Here is an 18543-nt window from a genome sequence, read left to right on the forward strand (position 1 = left end):
CAGTGAGAGCACGATTGGACTATGGGTCCTTCTCCCAAACACAGCAAACACAAACTGTGCCCATCAGACAGCGGCAATTTGCTGCCAAAACATGAACATTTTCTAAATGGCGCCCAGAGAGCCATATGCCCTAACGGGCGATCAGAAGATCGCGAATGAGAAAACAACACAAAAGCAAAAAGCTAGAAACAACAAAATAAATCAGAAAAAGTTAGAAGAAAAGAGAACGCCTCATAGGGAGAATTAAAAAAAAACAACTAGTCAGAAACTTCCCTCACAATGCTGCCAAAATGGTGGTCAAAGAGAGATTGAGGGGAAGGTGGGAACTGATGGAACATGCATGATTGACAGTAGGAGGAGGGGTTCCCACCTAAAATGCTTCTAACTATGGAAATTTTCCTGAAGATGCTCTACGCAGGCGCAGAACCATGTGTGTGAAGCACAGAGACCATGAAGAAGAACAGTGAGCGGCTTTTGTGACAGGTAAAGCCAAGCTGCAGTCTACGCAGTGCCTTTGACTTCAATTGATCATGAGAGCAGCAGCAGTACCTCCAGTTATATATCCACTGACACTATGAGCTAGCATTCTATAATGCAACAGTTTCTACATCAGGGGTGGGGACTAAGTCAGAGAATTTATTACACAGGCTATTGTAGAGGAGGTCAAGGTCCACTTGACAGCCCTGCAGGGTAGGGTCCTGGACCAAACGTCCTGAACTCCCAACAACCCACCTCCCGAACCTTGTCCACAACCAAGATGAGCCAGAGATTCAGGGAATAACACACAAATTCACCTTTAGAGACCAAAGCAATTTTATTGCAATCATTAAAACTCACACGTAAAGCCTTGGTCAGTAAAACAGTCTTTTAAAAAGGGAAAGGAAAGAAAGGGGGAAAGGGGAGATTAGGAAAAGGGGGAGTGAGGAAAGAAGGTGAGGAAAAGCTCTAATCTCTAGCCATTACCCCAATAAACAACCGTATGTCCCCACACCCAGATGAAAAGACAGCTGGCCTTTTCCAGAATACCCATAAACGTTTTAAAACATTAAAAATAGGGCTGTGATCCGCTTCTCCTCAGATCAGAAAAGCAGAAGCGGATCGGGGTGATCCGCCTCCGCTACAGGCAGAGGGGAAGCAGATCAGGAGGCTAGTGGAGCATGGCGAAGAGAAGCGACCATAAGTGGAGTGCTCCTCTTTTCGCGGAGCGCTCTGCGCTCCATTTTGGATATTTTCCCCCATAGAATTGCATTGCGGAAAAGAGTAGTGGATAACTTTTTTGTTGTTCAAGCTACCTCCTTGAAACTCGCTGTGCTTAGAGAGTCATGGGTGTAGGTCATTTTGTGCCTATTTTCAGCACTTTGTGTGCTGCGGTTTGCTTGCTATATATTTTTTTAAAATAGGGTAAAAATAGCGGGAGAGGCACCTTTTTTTGAAGTGCTGAGAGACAGATTCAACTCCCAGTCATGATCACCTATTGAAGCATCCTCCAATCACAAAGTTGGAGGGGGGGATAAGCAAAATGGGATACTTAGTAACTTGGGATACTGGGAAATTTTTCTTTTTTAGTCTCTGAATGGAGACTAAGTGTTTTTTGAAACAGTAGCCCCACCAAACGCACAAACACAACCTGAAATCATATACTAAGCAAATAAATAACAGATAAGAAACACAACACTGCTACACACCCTAACCATGGTGAACAACTGAATAGATGTGGTGCAAGGGGATGAGATCAGAACCCTCCAAAGGTTAACCAGTGGAAGAAGCTACTATGCCTGTCATGAGTTGAAGTGTAAGGTAGCTTCTTAAAGACTGGTCCCTAGACAGGGCCAGTCAAATGGGCACAGTTCCCCCTCCCCCTAGGCACGTCCACTAAGTTCCCCCTCCCCCTAGGCACTGTCCACTAAGACAGACATAGCATTTTTTTAAAAAAAATATTCTTGTTGTTGTGATTCAGAAACACTGCTGCTTTTAATTCCACCCCTCCTTTATTTATTTATTACATTTATTATACACCCCATAGCCCAAGATCTCCTGGCTTTCTCTCTTCAGTGAAGTCAGGCAGGCTTTTATTGTGGTTCAACTCCTTATTGTTGTTGTGGTTATTATTAGTAGTAGTAGTAGTAGTAGTAGTAGTAGTAGTAGTAATTAGTACTGGTATTATTAACGTTATTAATGGCTGTGATCACAGTGCAGTCAATCAACTCTGAAGCAAGGATCACAAAGCTTGACTCTTAATCTCCTAGTCCTCTAGTTATGGGATGCAAAAGAAAAGGCATCTCTCTGTGCTGTTCCCGCCTTACAGGGACGGTTTGCATTACTGGCTTTGAAACAATCCTTGGCTTACTTCCTTGTGCCCCCAGAAATGTCTGCCTCTCTGCCCGCCTGGTGCCTGGGAGCTGTACTACATGATGGCCTTTGTGGTTCAACCCCACAAGCCTCCGGCATGCTTGCTCCCAGTGCTGCCTGTCCTCCTCTGTGCCCACCTCTCAGGGATGGTTTGCATTACTGTCTTTGAAACAATCCTTGGCTCACTTCGTTGTGCCCCCAGAAATGTCTGCTGCATGCCTGCCTTCCCGCCTCCGCCTGGGTGCTGTTGTGGTGGGGTATCTGCTGGGACTGACTTCCCCATAGATCTATGACATAGTCGTACATCTCTGCCTGCCTCTCTGCCCGCCTGGTGCCTGTGAGCTGTACTACATGATGAGCTTTGTGGTTCAACCCCACAAGCCTCTGGCATGCTTGCTCCCAGTGCTGCCTGTCCTCCTCTGTGCCTGCCTTGCAGGGATGGTTTGAGTGTGTCTTGCTTTGACTCAAGGGATAAGTCCTTCCTGTGCTCACTTACACTTTTTTGAAGTTCCAAATAATTTTTTCAAGTTAAAAGGGGGAAAACCCACCAAAAATCAGGGGATGCTTGGATTTGCTTGAGGCTTGGCATGCATGTGTATACATGGATCAGCTGTCATGGTGCCTAATTTGAGGTTTCTAATGTGAAAATTGATGGAGTTCTAGCATGGGATTTGAATTGGGGCGAGTTAAAAGGGAAAACCCCCGCCAAAAATCAGGGGATGATGGGATTTGCTTGAAACTTTACATGAATGTGGATCTAGAAGGCATCTGTGAGGGTGCCCACTTCCAAGTTTGTATCTGTAAAAATGTTGGAGTAAATCCCATTTCTGACAATGGAGTGTTGGATTTTCAAAAATCCCCCCAAAATTAGGGGATGCTCGGATTTGCTTCCAACTGGGCACAAATGTGGATACATGGATAAGCTGTCATGGTGCCAATTCATTAACAGTGATAGAGATATCGAAAGGGGTGTGAATTGGGGTTAGGGGTGATGCTTTAAAGGTTAAAAAGCCCGTCAAAAATCAGGGGATGATGGGATTTGCTTGAAACTTGCCATGAATGTGGATCTAGATGGCATCTGTGAGGGTGCCCACTTCCAAGTTTGTATCTGTAAAAATGTCGGAGTAAATCCCATTTCTGAAAATGGGGTGTCAGATATTCAAAAATTCCCCGAAAATCAGGGGATGCTTGGATTTGCTTGAGGCTTGGCATGAATGTGTATACATGGATAAGCTGTCATGGTGCTGATTTTGAGGTTTCTAACATTAACAGAAAAATGTTGTAAGCATTTTTGGATTTCAATGCAAGTCTATGGGGGGGAAAGCGGAACTCCAATTCGGATCCGGAGCTCCACAGTGAAGCGAAGCGGACCATAGACGGAGCGGAGCAAACACGATCCAGAAGTTGCAAATCTGGAAGAGAAGCGGATTGGGGGTCCGTGCACAGCCCTAATAAAAACCTTTCTAAATCCAAGGAACCCCCTCCTGGTTACCTCGGACCTTATCTTCCCACTTGACATATGCACACACCACCAAGGAAAACTGGAGGGCTTTCTTCATAGAGCTTTTTATCTCTTTTTGGGACCCTCGGTCCCATGACCCTAACAAACCAGCCCGTGCCCTTCTCGGACTTTTGCCCGTCCCCTCCCAGAGGGGCCAGGCCACCTCTTTTTCCCACAGCTGAATCCCATTAGCTTGTCCACCGCCCTGATAATCGCCAGGTGCTGGTGGGAGTTAGCTTGGTTCGAGGCAGGGATGACCCTGGCTGGCAGCCACCAACTTTCACCTTCCCCGCCCAAGCCTGGCACAGCCAATTTGAAACAATAGGCCATAGATCATACATAGGGGCAGATTTTACCACCCCATAGCAACAACAGGTTTAGAGGCACAAGTTTGCACCCCTGTCCTTCACAGTTATCGGTAATATGCAAACTGTCTCATATGTAATTAGATGATGATGATAATGATGATGATGATGATGATTAAATTCCCTGTGCAAATTCACCTCCAGAAAACGAGAATATATGAGAGAAGTTAAGTTATGACATGCAGTAAGGAGTGTGTGTGGGAGGGGGGAGTGTCAGGTCTCTCACTTGTGCGCTTTATAATATATATAAAAAACATGATTTACCATATGCCAGCATGCTTGTAGAAGCAGCAAAATAGCAAACTGCAATTGCTCCTTTCTATTTCCCATTGCTATTTTGTCATCTTTATTTTGTATTTTATTCATTTTGATATATTTATATACTGCTTATCATATCTAAAAATATATGTAGAATAGAAAGATTAAAGTACATTGTAATAAATACAAAACATTTATATGAATATATATAAAAAACATTAAAACCAAATACTCAAAACTAACTAACTGGGCAGCACAATCAATCAGAGAAGGGCTGAGTAAAGAGATGGGTTTTCAATTGATGTCTAAAGCACACTACAGTTGCCACCTCCCAAACACTGGTGGGGAGGAGACATTCCATAAGGTGAGCACCATCAGAGAAAAGGTCCACTTCTCAGTTGCCACAAGTTGGCAATCTGCAGGTCATTGTACAACCAACAAGGAACAACTACACAGCACTCAGTTGCATACATTCTTGTGAATCACCCAGAGAGCTTCGGCTATTGGGCATCGTAAAAATAAATAAATAAATAAATGTTTTCCCCAGAATGTGTGTGCACATTTTTTTTTAAAAAAAAACACAAAGTAGCTACAGGAAACTGCTAATGGGAAGATTCCACAAGGAGACAGTTCTGCCCTCTCACCTCTTGTCAGGATTGATCTGCTTTGGTTTCAGATTCAGAGATGGAGCTAGAGGAAGCCCAGCAGAGACAGAGTGTGGGGGAGGAAATTCCCCAAGACTTCCCAGTTGCCAGCAAAAAACCTTCCCAGGGCTTAGGGAGGAGGAGGGCCAGGTTCAGAGACCGTTTCCCCCCCCCCTCCCCAGGGGAACCCAACCTCTATCAGAGCAGGAGGTAGCATCCAAATTGACAGATGCCAGAACCCACCACCGAGTTAAGCAGATGAAGTTGCTATCTGAATCCTTACAATAAAATCTATATTTCATATGATCACCAACAAAAGTTCCTTTATATAATCAGATAAACAAAGTTGACACTGACCTGGTTCACATATAACAGCAACCCAAGTTTTTTTTTTTTTAAACCTGGATTACTGTGACTGAGTCAGCAAACAAGTACACATAGTTCAATTGCTCCGACCTGGCTCCTGCAGCTACCTGGAGAGGCTAAATAAACCAGGAACACTCTATCCTTTGCTTGGTTAGCATTATGTCTGAATTAAAACCTCTGGTTAGAGTTGTAATCCAAGCCAGAGTTGTAATCCAAGAACAAACCCTGGCTAACCAATTTACATGGATGCACCTTCCAACATCAATGTAGTTTAAAAATGCATCTTCTTGAATTTGCATCTACTCTTCCCATGGCACATGTAGCCAATTGATGTGGTAGAGTCGATATAAATCTCACAAAAGCAAAGGCAATCTTAAACTGCAATAAGTAGGTGAAGTCTCAGTATAACAACAAGTTTCCTTGTTTGTTTGCTTTTGTCAACGATTTAGGCTTTCGAGAACTTGCAGGAAGCCCACCCCATGAGCTTTCCAAGCAGGGCCACGAAAGCCTTTGCCAAGCACTTGGGAGCTCTGTGAGCCTACCGAGCCCTCGGCAAAGTGCACTTTCCAGAGCCTCCAGGAATTGTGCAGCAAGATTACCCATTTCTGAAAGACAAACAGGACTTGGCCAGATAGCAAAGAGTTTCATAGCAAGGGCACCACAACCATGAAGGCTCTAGTCCTGGTAACCTCTCACCATCACCAAGGTACCCCAATCAGGGAGATGAATCAGGAAGAGGCACTTTTTCAAATCCTCTGGCCCTTAGGGCTTTAAAGATCAAAAACAGCACTTTGAATTGAGCCTGCAGGCTAATTAATTGTGCCGGCTTGGAAATGATCCAATTTATAAATTTATATCCCAAGGCTTCAGCGAATTTATTCTCCAGGTGCTAATGAACAATTAAACTACACATGCTTGCTTTCAATGTCTACTGTAAAGACTGTGGCCTACAGAATTCAGTGCTAACGTATACCATGAGTGGAATCTCTCACTCACTCAGCTCAGAGGGGAAGAAATGACTGTAAAAGTGACTCTGGGAACAGAATCATAAATTAGCTAGTTTAGGGCTCTCTCTCATTTCTTTCCAGCAAAACATTTTTTTTCTTATTATTGTGCTACTGAAAAGGCTCGTCCTCAGGTCTCCTCTGTCTTCCTTCCTTTTTTTTCTTTTCCCTATTCTGGCATGTATTTAGTTCCTTGTACTCAGAAATATGCCCTGTCTCAAAACATGGTTCATCAACACACATGCAATACTTTGTTTTTCTCCTCTTCTAGAAAAAGAAATATATACTGCCATGTGGAAGAGGCAAAAATGGAATTTTCATTCTTTCTGTAATCTTTGTTCTTAATGAATTCCGCCATCCACCTTGAAGAGATATCATGCAAGGTGCTGAACACTAGCACCTTCCACTAACTTGAAACCTTATTGATGTTACACAAGCAGAGCTCTAACAACTATGATGAGCTGATGTAAGATTTCCCTTTACAGGGTCAGAGTCTCCAACAAAAAACACTCCAAGGAACTAGCATGATTCAGCAAGGAGCTTCTTGGCAAATATATGAATTTGACCCCTAATAACATAAGGGCAAGAGTAGACTATATCCCCAAGGGTGCATTAATGCTACCATTTTTAGGGGATTTTCCTGTTAAGAACAAAAGCAAAAGATGCACTGGAAACAGCAAATTATACTGTTACACTCCTAATAGATTTGAAATCACCATTATTAGTATAATGTTCATAATAACATTCAGAGCTTTCTGTAGATACAAAAAAAACTAATTCTTTCTTAACATTCTTATTTCCCTACAGATCTGTTTACATTGAGAAAAATGGGGGTTTTATATGCTAAAACACTGAAACAAATTGCTTTGAAAAGAAAAAAGGAGGTTCCTGCTGAGTATGTAAATATAAAAGACAGGGAATGTGCACAGCTTATAAACTATCAAAATCATAAGCTTTTGCACTGCTTAACAACAAAAAATAAGGCTTGTGAAATTCACAAGCAGGCTTAAAAAATGCAACCAATTATGTGTTTTTGCCCTGCAGACAGTTAGTAAAATATTCAGGCATCCATAGACCAAAGAAAGGCACTTGTCGACTTTCATTATGATCAATAAAAACTGGCAGCTCATTATCATATCATTAGCTACCCTGCTGTTTCCAAAGTGTTAATGCATAGAAATATTAATTTATAAATGCAGAATATCCCTCAGTTCTTAAGACTTTAGCTCTATGTATCAAATAAGAACTAAAGATGGGCAAAACCAGTGTAACTACTACTACTACTTTTTTTGGCACTATGTGCCCATAAACATATGTTTACCATCTGCAGAATTACGGGAAGCAGCTGAGGTTAAAAAAACCCAACAGCTGTAGAATAAAATAATGCCATCAATTTCACTTCATAGTGACAGCTCAGCTGTTCGACAGAGAAATAAAGACCAGGTAAGTATGGAAGCATTTCTCCACCTTAATTTAAACCAGGAGCAGGGAGGAGGTGGAGAGGCATGAAAATTATCTGCCTTATATGAAAGCCTATTATAGAATTATTACTGATTCAATTACTTAAGCAATATTGGGTGCTTCCAATCAAACAGCTCCTAACACCACCAATCAAAAGGCATTGTGCAGCTATTCGGTCTCTCCCTCCTTAATAGCGGTATGGAAAAAGGTGGACGAGGCAGTGGGAAAACACAGGAGGGTTATAAGTAGAAGGCAACGACATCTGGACCCCCGTAAAATTCCGTGAAGGAGATAGGGTGATTGCACGACAAAGCTTAAGTCATTTTGTTTGCTCAAAGTCATTTTCATTATCCCAAAGCAGTTCCTCAGCCATTTTAACTATTGAACACTTTGAAACAAAGTGTTCAATAGCAGATAACTGTAGGATTGTTTAGGATATTAACAGGACCAGACTTGGAAAGGACTAAAAAGGGGCCATCTAGTCAATGTCTTTGTAACGCACACAATCTGTAATCCAAAAGCATGTGTCACAAGCAGACAGCATGTGCACTGCAAGAGATGCTTTCAGAACAGTAGGTCCAGGGGGCTGAAAGTGAACCAAAACTCATGATGAATGATGCCTTAAAATGTATCCTATTGCCTTAGTGCTGGGATACTCGTTAACACTTCCCATGGTTCTAGATGATGACTTGTCCCCGTCACTGCTGTAAAGTGGATGTAAATCTATCTGGTAAATGTATCTTCCTTCCTCATCACAGTGCTGTAGTTTTGGGGAGCTGGTGTGGCACTGCTCCATGTGATGAGAAAAGTAGCAGCTCTATTACTGGAGCTATATCACAAGGCAGCAACAGAGAGAAGTCATGTTGAGGAGGGATTCCTACATGGTAAATGTAATGTACAGATCAGCCTTTTGCGACAGATTGGTCTTTGTCTAGGAATTTTATGAGATGGTTTTTCTGTATTAGCTTGATCATGGATCAGTGGGTAACGTATCCTATGTGATCTTTCCAGAACAAAATGCCACCAAGAATGCAGGTTTATTTCTGACTTCTGGTATGGTATGGGATCGCAGAATTTTTAGGTAAAGGACATTGAGATCAGGCCTCTTTTCATCTTTGACTTCAAAATCTTAAGCAGTTTCTACATTATTCGAATTTGAAATAAGAGCACAGAACATACAATAAAACAAAATGCTTGCAAGCAAAACACATTTCTAAAAGCTTTTGCAGAATCATGTTAGGATAATTGCCTTTCTAAAAATTAAAGTTTCTTAGGTTGCAATTCTATGTATGTTCAGACAGGGGGGAAAGTCCTACAAGCATGCCTGAGCCTGAATGGCTGACTAGAGGGATGCAGGGAGATGTAGGACTGTTTTCTGTCTAAACATGCATAGGATTGCTCCCTTACCCAATGGCATTTCTGAGCTGGAAGCAAAAAGGAATGTAAAGAAGTGACTGAGAACCAATATTCTGCCCTGATGTTTATGTATTTTGCCTCTCACATTTTTGTTTTTGAGGGACTTGTTTATGTACATTTCCTGCAATATGGAATTTCTCTAACAATTAGTTATTATTTTTTCCCGAAGTTCCCGGCTATGATTTAAAGTGATATATTTACTTAATGGTTTTGTCAGTAATGCTGAGACACAATTCCCAAACAGGATAATATCTTCTTCTCTTTTGTATGTTTATTGTCTAGCTATTTTAGATTTGAAGTGTTTTTCAGTTCTGTTTACTTTTTAAATTTGAAATGTTTTTCATGTCATTTTAACTTATTTGGATGATAAGCAGACATAAACAACAGCCTAGTAAGCAGTTATCATGCCTTCCTTCTTATCTAATGCTCCTTTTCCTGACTTGTTCTTTATTACCTTAATTTTCTCATGCTCCTTTAACAACAACAGGCTCACAGGTCAGTGAAAAATTATAGCATGTCAGCACAAATGCTTGTGTTAGAATGCCTTGATGAAAGCAAACTGACTCAAACTTCATACGGTAATAAATTTTAATATATAATTTGTTTCTTTATGCAAAGTGTAGCTTAGGAGAGTTTTACAGTTTATAAGAAAAATGTGGGAGACCAATAACTCTTTATTTTAGATAAATATTTGCAAGGTGGCCCATTATGTGGGTTGGACCTGGAGTCTTGCCAGATGCAAAGGATTCTTGGGCAAATATTTATAACACCTTGGACGTTTGCAGTAAGGAACTAATCAACACTACAGTATATTTCATGCTCTTTAATTAGCAGTTAATCAAGTAAGTTACATAGGTATGCACTAGACAGGATACGAAGTGTGATGGTTGTATATCTTTTAAATGTAATTCTACTTAGGAAATAGGATGGCCGTGTTTAACATTCACCTCAGATCAATAAGACACAAGGAGGAAACAATTAGCAGAAAGAAAAGCCAAAAAATAAAAAACAGAGTGTTCTCACACAGGGATGGGCAATGCCAACTGAGGCCAAAACTATATTTAGACAACAAAACACATAATCTGGCAGTGTGGCTTGATATGAACAAGGAATGCTTGCACTCAGGTGACTTTTGTCTACTAGGCAATAATAGCACCCCTGCTGTACACAGTCTCCCGTGAATTAAAGAGTCCACAATCCTTTATAATGCAGATATGGATTCATGTATGGAAACAAATGCATGGCAGTGAAAATCTCAAGTGAAAAAGAAAAGAAAAAAGTGGAGGAGCGGGATCTGTGCAACAGCTACATTTTAGCCTATAAACTATTGAAGATAAACAGATTGCCTTCCTCTCACAACAGGGGCATCACAAGCAACCAATTTTTATTTGGGATTAGGGTGATTACCCCAGTTCATAATGCTAAAATAATCCCTGTAGTCAGAGACACATTCAGGGAGAATGTGCAAGCTGATCTTTTCAGTGTGATTCATAGGAGTGGAGAAGATTTTTTTAAAAAAATGTCCACATGGATCACTGCCCATGAAGTTGCATAGTCTTGTCATTTTATACATTCCTCAATGAAGCTGTGGACGTGGGATTGCTCTGTGTTTGTGTGGAGGGGGAAGGGGAAATTTTGTATGTACAAGTCAGACCAAAGACTTCCAACAGCTGGAGAATGGCCATGCTGATTGAGGATGATGAGAGTTGTAATCCAACACCTCTGGGGAGTAGCAGTTTGGGGTAGGCTGGCATAGGATATGTTCCCCATGACTGATTTCATGCGAAACATAAAGACACATATTTATCATTCTAATCACTGGTGATCCAGTGGAAACACTGCAAACTGAAGTCACTTGTTCAGCAAGTTTCACTCCACTGTATGTGGCACTCACATGCATTTGTAACTACAAAATACCAGTATTGGAGAAGCAAATGAGGAATGCACACCGTATTGCTCTTTGAAGCATTTCATTTGGTTTAGCAGGTTTACCTTAAAGAATCCGTGTTTCCTGTTACGCTGTCCAAGCCACAAATTGCTTCCTGGAGTCAAATGTGTTTCTGGAGGATCTATAACACGTTCATAAATCCTGTGGAGCAAAGTGAGATTGTTAGCTAAAGAGGATCATTTTCTTTTTGCTTATAATTTTAATAAATTTTAAATATCAAATTGAGCATTGTTGTTGTTTTTAGATATACAACCCAAGGCTAATGATAACAACATATATCTTATATTTAATTTTAAAATGAGAGAGAAAGGGGAAAAAACATTTTGAAATATTGATAAATATTTGAAAATGTTATTCCAGAGGATGATTACAGATCTCGGTACATGCCAGTATGCAGTTCTTTTGAAGGGGATATTCCATAACACACACATTCACTTAAGACAAAATTAGGAAACAAGAACCACAAGAATATATCCATGGTGACTGTAGAAAGCTGTCCTTGAAAGAGTGGTTGTCAGATAAAGGATGATAATTGCAACACACAGGGTTTTATCCAGCTTCTTCTCCACTGGCAGAAATTCCCTGGGTGGAGTTCCACTCAGGCCATTGCTAGACCAGGCTACATCCCGGGCTGATACCCGGGATCGCCCCTGTGCATCCAGATGATGCACAGGGGATCCCGGGCTCAGGGAGGGATCAACCCTCCCTGGCCCCAGGATATAGCCTACCCCTTCTACCCCGATTTTTCCTGCGGACTCGGGCTGAGCCCGAGACTGTGAGCACTTAGCCCGTTCCGCCGCTTTTCCCAGCTCCGCGCAATTACTCGCACGTAGCCGGGAGAAGCCACACACAGAGTGCTGTGGCCATTGGGGGCAGGGTGGGGGGAGTGGGGAAATCAAATTATTTTTTAAAAAACCTTACCTTTAGTCGTTCATGCGCTCCTGCGCAGCCAGCCCTTTAAAAAAAATGGCGGATGCGATGGGTCTTTCCTTTAGTCTGTCACGTCTGATGTCTAGACAAGGGCGACAGCCCGCAATAGTTGCAACGTGTGCTCTCCCCTACTCCATCACGGATTTTAAGATAGGTCTAGCAAAGGCCATAGAATGTTCCAGTGGGTGGAAAGGGGGAAAGTGAATTGCACTGAGACCCCCTACCAGTGCCACCTCTCCACTGTTACAGAAAGTCACCCAAATCCTCTGGGGCAGATTTGGAGGGCATAAGAAACTGCAGGCAGAGAGGGAATTTACAAATGTTACTGCTGCCTCCATTCCATCAGCAAAATTTCTCCACTGGATCAGGATCTTCCCTTGGATGGAAGGAGACCTTCCATCTCTAGGTGACAGATTATGGATACAACTCATTATACTTGACACAGGCCATAGCTAGACGTAAGGTTTATCCCTGGATCGTCCAGGGGTCAAACCTGTTCATCTAGGTGACACACAGGGGATCCAGTGCTCAGGCAGGGGCGAACGCTGGATGATCCCAGGATAAACCTTAGGTCTAGCTGTGGCCACAGTGGCCACATTTGGATATAATGCTAAACCATGGTTTAGTGCTATATGAAAAGATTCATGCACTCCTACTACCACTCCCATATGGCAAAGAGGAGGTGTTCTGAAACTTTGCCTTAACTGTGACTTCCCATGCTGTCCAAACTGGGGATCATGGTTTAACACTAGATTCATTTCAAAAGAAGCCAATTGTGAACTATAGCTAATGGTGAAATGAATTATTAAACATGACCCCCCTCACCCCTGGTTGGATGACATGGGAAGTTATCACCATAGCTTGACATTACAAACCATGGTGTGCTATGACATCTGAATACCGCTACTGAAAATGCAAGAGCAAAGCATCTATTAATTCATACTTTCATTTATTTATTCATTCTCATTCTCTCACTACTATAGATGGAAATATATAAAATAGTGCCTTAGAAATCAAATGTTATAATATAGCATTAACAAAAGCAATTAAATACATCTCATGAAAGAATACACATTCTTCGAAATTTATGTGAGCAAAACAGCTAGTCGCTGAACATACCAGCTCTTTTCACTTGTAATCTGTGTTCTTAATAAGAGATGGGATGCACTGCAAGTGTATTTTTAAAATGAACACACGAAGTAGCTCCAAAGAGGAATGCAAAGCAATCAACACAACCGAGTATGTTATGATTTCATTTACACTCCAACTAGCTTTCCAACATGTTGAGGCCTGGGCTAACCAAATGTAATCATTGGTTTTGTATTATAACTTGCTATTTGTTTGAAAACACATACATTTTAAGAGACCCACATTACCTCTGATTTTTAAGGAATTCTAAAAAGAAAGTCACTGCTTAGTTGTGTCAAGTAAAATGTAGGAACATATAAAGCAATATATTCTTCCAAATCATTTTTGACCAGTGAATGAGACAGAAATAGTAATGTAGAGATTTTTTAAAGCCCTATCTAAAAACACATGAAAAAGAAAGGGGAAAAAAACAATAGACTATTTTCATTTAAAACCTATGGCTTAAGAACATTAGCTGAGTTCAAAAGAGTTATTCCTATAATTATGGGGAATAGCTGCTTACCTGCATTGCAATTACAATCAGCTCTAATTTCTCAGAAAACTGAGGCACAAAAACAGATTCAAATTTGTAATCATGAATAGTGAAGCAAGGTGCTAGTTTTGGTTGCTTGGTAATGACCTGTTGCATTTCCCATTGAACTAATTTACCTTTTTGAGCAGTAAAACAAGTTGCCATACTCCAAGCCTATATTTTGGGGATCATTGAAATGGTGAAAGTATTCATTATCTCTATCAATATTTTAAAGTGTAAGCACCTCATGTCTTCAGTAACAAAAGCACAATTAAACCTTAGCTCAAATAGTATACTGCTCTAAGAGACTGAATAAGACCTTTGGCATGCTCACTGAGGAAGCAAATCACTGAATAACACATTCACATTGGGATTTTCTCTTTACCTTTATGGTGCATATATTTTTATTCAAAACTGGGGCATTCTCTCTAGAAAGTGTCTTGGCTTTTCAAAATATTGGTCAATATTCCATGAAGAACTCTGTCTTCTGTTAACAGCTAAAAGCCCCAAAGCTTAAAACAAAGGAATGTACTGCTCTCCACAACACTACTTACAAGGGAGTATTGGATTTTTATTTATTTGGCCGAGTGAGGCTCTAAAGGGACTGCACAGTATCTGTCTTCAGTGACATAAGAAGAATGAATTTTTCAATGTAAAAGCACACAAATCGACATGTATTATGCTGCAGCTCAATAGTACAATATAAGGAAGACAAATGAGGCAAGACCCAAATGGTTTCTCTCAGGCTTCGTTGGGAATTTAACAAAGGCTTTGCCCTTTATAGAAAAAGGTTGTAACAATCCCTCCTTCCTGGCATCCTTCCAGAAAATCCCATTCACACCATAGGTGGTAGGTACTCTTCATTTTTCTACAAGCGCCATTCTGGTCTAATTACGTTTATGAGGTGTCTACCTACCTTTTCCTTCAGATTAAATACAAAGGATGTTTTGTGCATTTTTCTATATAAGTAATGTTTAGGAATTCACAAATGGTTCATGTAAAAAACCCTAAAAAAAACCAATCCTTGACCCACCATTAAACATGACCAACAGTGGAAAGTAGAGAACTGGTTCTACAAACGTGTTAGTTTTGGTTTTGGCAGAAAACATTTTGATGAGGTGCCTGATTGATGTTGAGCTTTCAAATATTAAAACTGGGAGCCTACGAAAATAAAATTGGCAGAACATTATAGCCCTCCACAAACCAATGTGCAATGAAGTAATACTGGATGACCACCAATATGGGTACTACTGATTCTTCTGAATGCAATAACACTTTTTCCAATTTCTGTGGTTACAGGAATTGCACCAGCAATCTGGGATCATCAGCTGTTCATTATACCTCCCAGAAGAAGGACGTAGCTAGTGGTAGAGCTCATCCTGTATACACAAGAGATCCAAAATTCAATCCGTGGGATCTCTGATGCAACTGCCCTTTGGGATCTCAGATAGCATGACTGAGAAGACCTTTGCCTGAAGCTAGACAGAAGGCATCAATCCACTTCACTACAATGCAGCATCATATGTTATATTTGCCCATACTAATGCATACCCAGAGGCAGCCAGGACTGGACATGTCTCTAAAATATTATATTGTTTAAAACAGTCCTAAAAGTGTTTATTAAATAAAGAGAAGCCAATTTAAGTGCCAGTGAAAGACAGAACGTTCAATGTACAACATACTTGCCAACTTGAAAGGACTAATTGTGAGCTTTCAACATCATACAAAGGATAGCAGCTGAAGTTAAGAACACAATGTAATTCTGTCAAATGCTTCCCCCTTGATAATTACCCACACCAATAAAAATTGGAACAGAAATATTTTAATAAAATGGAAGAAATCTGTTCTCCAAATATAAATAACTGAGGCTGAAATGTTACTAAAGAGACAAAACATTTCTAAAACTTTGTTGTGGATTTTGAACATTGACATTTCATAATGAAACTGAACTTCAAGTTCAACACACACAGGCATTCAGTATATCAAAAAAATACTCCATAAATTAACATTTCTCTCAGTATTTTAACAGTCTATAAATTAATTTTAACTTTGCTGTTTTAAATTTTGTATTTTAAATGTGTATTTCTTCACTGCCGCTGATTTTATCCTGGTTGTGCTTTTATATTGTATTTTATATAAATAAATAAATAAATAAATAAATAAAACATTTCAATATATCCCACTCACTTCCCAATAACTTGACTTTTCATGCAAACAGTATTTTGTCAGAAGTTAAACTCTAACCCAAAAATAGCAAATAGGCTCATTTAATGGATGTGATGCTTATTTAAGTAGAAACACTCTTTCAAATTGCAAAAGGCAGGATCTAAAATACTGCTTTAAAACGGATTATAACAGTAGTGATAACTGTTGGGGCCCAGAACACACTCGCTACACAGTCTTCAAAACATTTTCAAAGTGTTATATCCTGCTTAGTGTAGATCTGGCCAAAGAAATGTTCTTTCAAATTGCAAAGAGGCTCTCTTCTCTCACATGACAAGTATATCATTAATGTTGTTAGGGTAAGGAATATTAGTTATACTGTATGGTATGGTGCATTACTTTGAATTATATTGCATTATCATAATGTTATGCATATCCTGATGTAGAAATCAGGGATACGCTGCAGGAGCACAGACTGGAGGTATGTGGAGGGCCTCCCTCACTCTGCACTTTGCCTTCCAGAAGGACATGAAAGACAATACTGATCACCTGTCTGAGATGGGGTAGGGGGCTGGGGATTGTTTGGAGTAATTCTGGAATCCACTTGTCATGCATAGCAAGTATTCTGCTCTGTCAAGTCTTACACCAATTTATCAGGGGAAATTCTTGCTCAATTTATCCATATATGGACAGATCTTGAAATATGCAACAGCTAGAAAAATAATTTGTGGGAAAAGATAATTTCACCTCATACATAATTTCACCTTTGTATCACCTGGACTTTTGTGGCAGTCTAGCTTGAATACAATCTTAATCCTAATGAAAACCTTTCAAAATGTGAAGAAAATTCTCTTTATAAAAAAGGCTAAACATAGAGTTGGGCCATGCTGCTTGGATCTGCAGACATCCTGAAAGCAGGTATCAGAGAAATATGAAGTCCCTTGGGCTGTAATTCTCTCCCATTCAGACCTGAGGATGAGTCTTTAATTGCGTTGCTGACCATTTTAAGAGACTTTATAGGAAGAAGAGAAGAAGGCAAATAACGGCTGAGATTTACTTTAAGAACGGAAATGCATCCAATAAAGCAAAAGAGAGTTGCAAGGACATGCAAGACAGGAGTAAGAAAAACAAAAAGGACAAAAAATCAATTGGCCAACAATAATGGGAGCCTTAAATGTACCACCATCTGATAGTGAATGTGACAGACTATCAAGCAAAAGAAAGTAAAAAGTCAATTTTCATAGAAAGATAAGATTCTATACCTGAAATCTCATTGGCACGCATGGGCATTTTGTTATATACAATGGGCTGTATCCAGCTTGTGTATTTCTACAGGTGGGATGCTCTTCGATCCGGTGCAATTTTTGTCAGCAGAACGGGGAAAGAGGTGATTTCTGCATGCATGCACGCACACACACACACACACACACACACCCCTGCTGAAATCCTCAGAAGGTTGGGAGAGCCTTTACAACAGCATGGGCAGTGGCATGGGATGCTACAGGCAGGAGGGGATTTACATAAAGTAGCCCCAGCTTCCACTGGAGCAAAGATCTTTCTGTCAACAGAGGGACCCAAATGTATTTGCAGAAAAATCAGTAGATCCTTAAATGAATGCCCAAACAGGGTTGTGTGTTTTCCATGACAACAAAGCATGTAGGAACACTTTGCATTTTGGCTCTTATCTAGGGTGACCATATGAAAAGGAGGACAGGGCTCCTGTATCTTTAACAGTTGCATTGAAAAGGAAATTTCAGCAGGTGTCATTTGTGTATATGGGGAACTTGGTGAAATTGCCTCTTCTTCACAACAGTTAAAGCTGCAGGTGCCCTGACCTCTTTTAAATCTGGTCACTCTAGTACAGCTCCTGCACTTTAACTGTTGTGATGAAGAGGGAATTTCACCAGGTTCTCCATATATACAAATGACACCTGCTGAAATTCCCTTTTCTATGCAACTGTTAAAGATACAGGAGCCCTGGCCTCCTTTCCATATGGTCACCCTATCTTATCATGCAATCATAGGCATGGAAGTGTGAAGTCAACATCTGGTGAATTTTCTAAAGTCATTCAAGAACCAAGCTAGGTTTCTAGTCATCAGAATGTAAGGTGTTAGTATCAAGGCTACCTCCATGCTCCTCCCCATATCTAAAAGAAAAATCATGAAACATTAAGAAATGCAGAAAGATGGGCCTGATTAGCATAGTTTAAAGGTGTGTGAAAATTCAGGTTTTCTTGTTGAAGAATTCAGATTACCTTGGTGCAGAAATGGTGTGTGCAGGTTTATGTGAGTTTGGACGTGTGCTGTAAACATAAAAGAAAATGGCATTTGGCAGTATGACCTTAACATCCACTTAAAATAAATGAAAATTCTGAAAAGATCTTACAAGAAGGTATCCTTATTCATGTGTGTGCATTTTTTTAAAAAACAGGGTGGCCCATTGAGGGTGTCTTGGACAAGGGCCCTGAAAAACTTGGA

General features: G+C 40.4%; 1 protein-coding gene across 2 annotated transcripts in view; it reads right to left on the reverse strand.

Annotated features, from left to right (window-relative positions):
- NELL1 (neural EGFL like 1) overlaps positions 1-18543 on the reverse strand; it is a 564084-nt gene that overhangs the window by 403660 nt on the left and 141881 nt on the right. For both annotated transcript variants that reach the window (XM_063117360.1, XM_063117359.1), the window contains exon 5: positions 11357-11453. In XM_063117360.1, the coding sequence (XP_062973430.1) occupies positions 11357-11453 (97 nt within the window). The remainder of the gene's footprint in view (positions 1-11356; positions 11454-18543) is intronic.

Source organism: Elgaria multicarinata, chromosome 2 (genome assembly GCF_023053635.1).
Source record: "Elgaria multicarinata webbii isolate HBS135686 ecotype San Diego chromosome 2, rElgMul1.1.pri, whole genome shotgun sequence".
Lineage (NCBI taxonomy): Eukaryota > Metazoa > Chordata > Lepidosauria > Squamata > Anguidae > Elgaria > Elgaria multicarinata.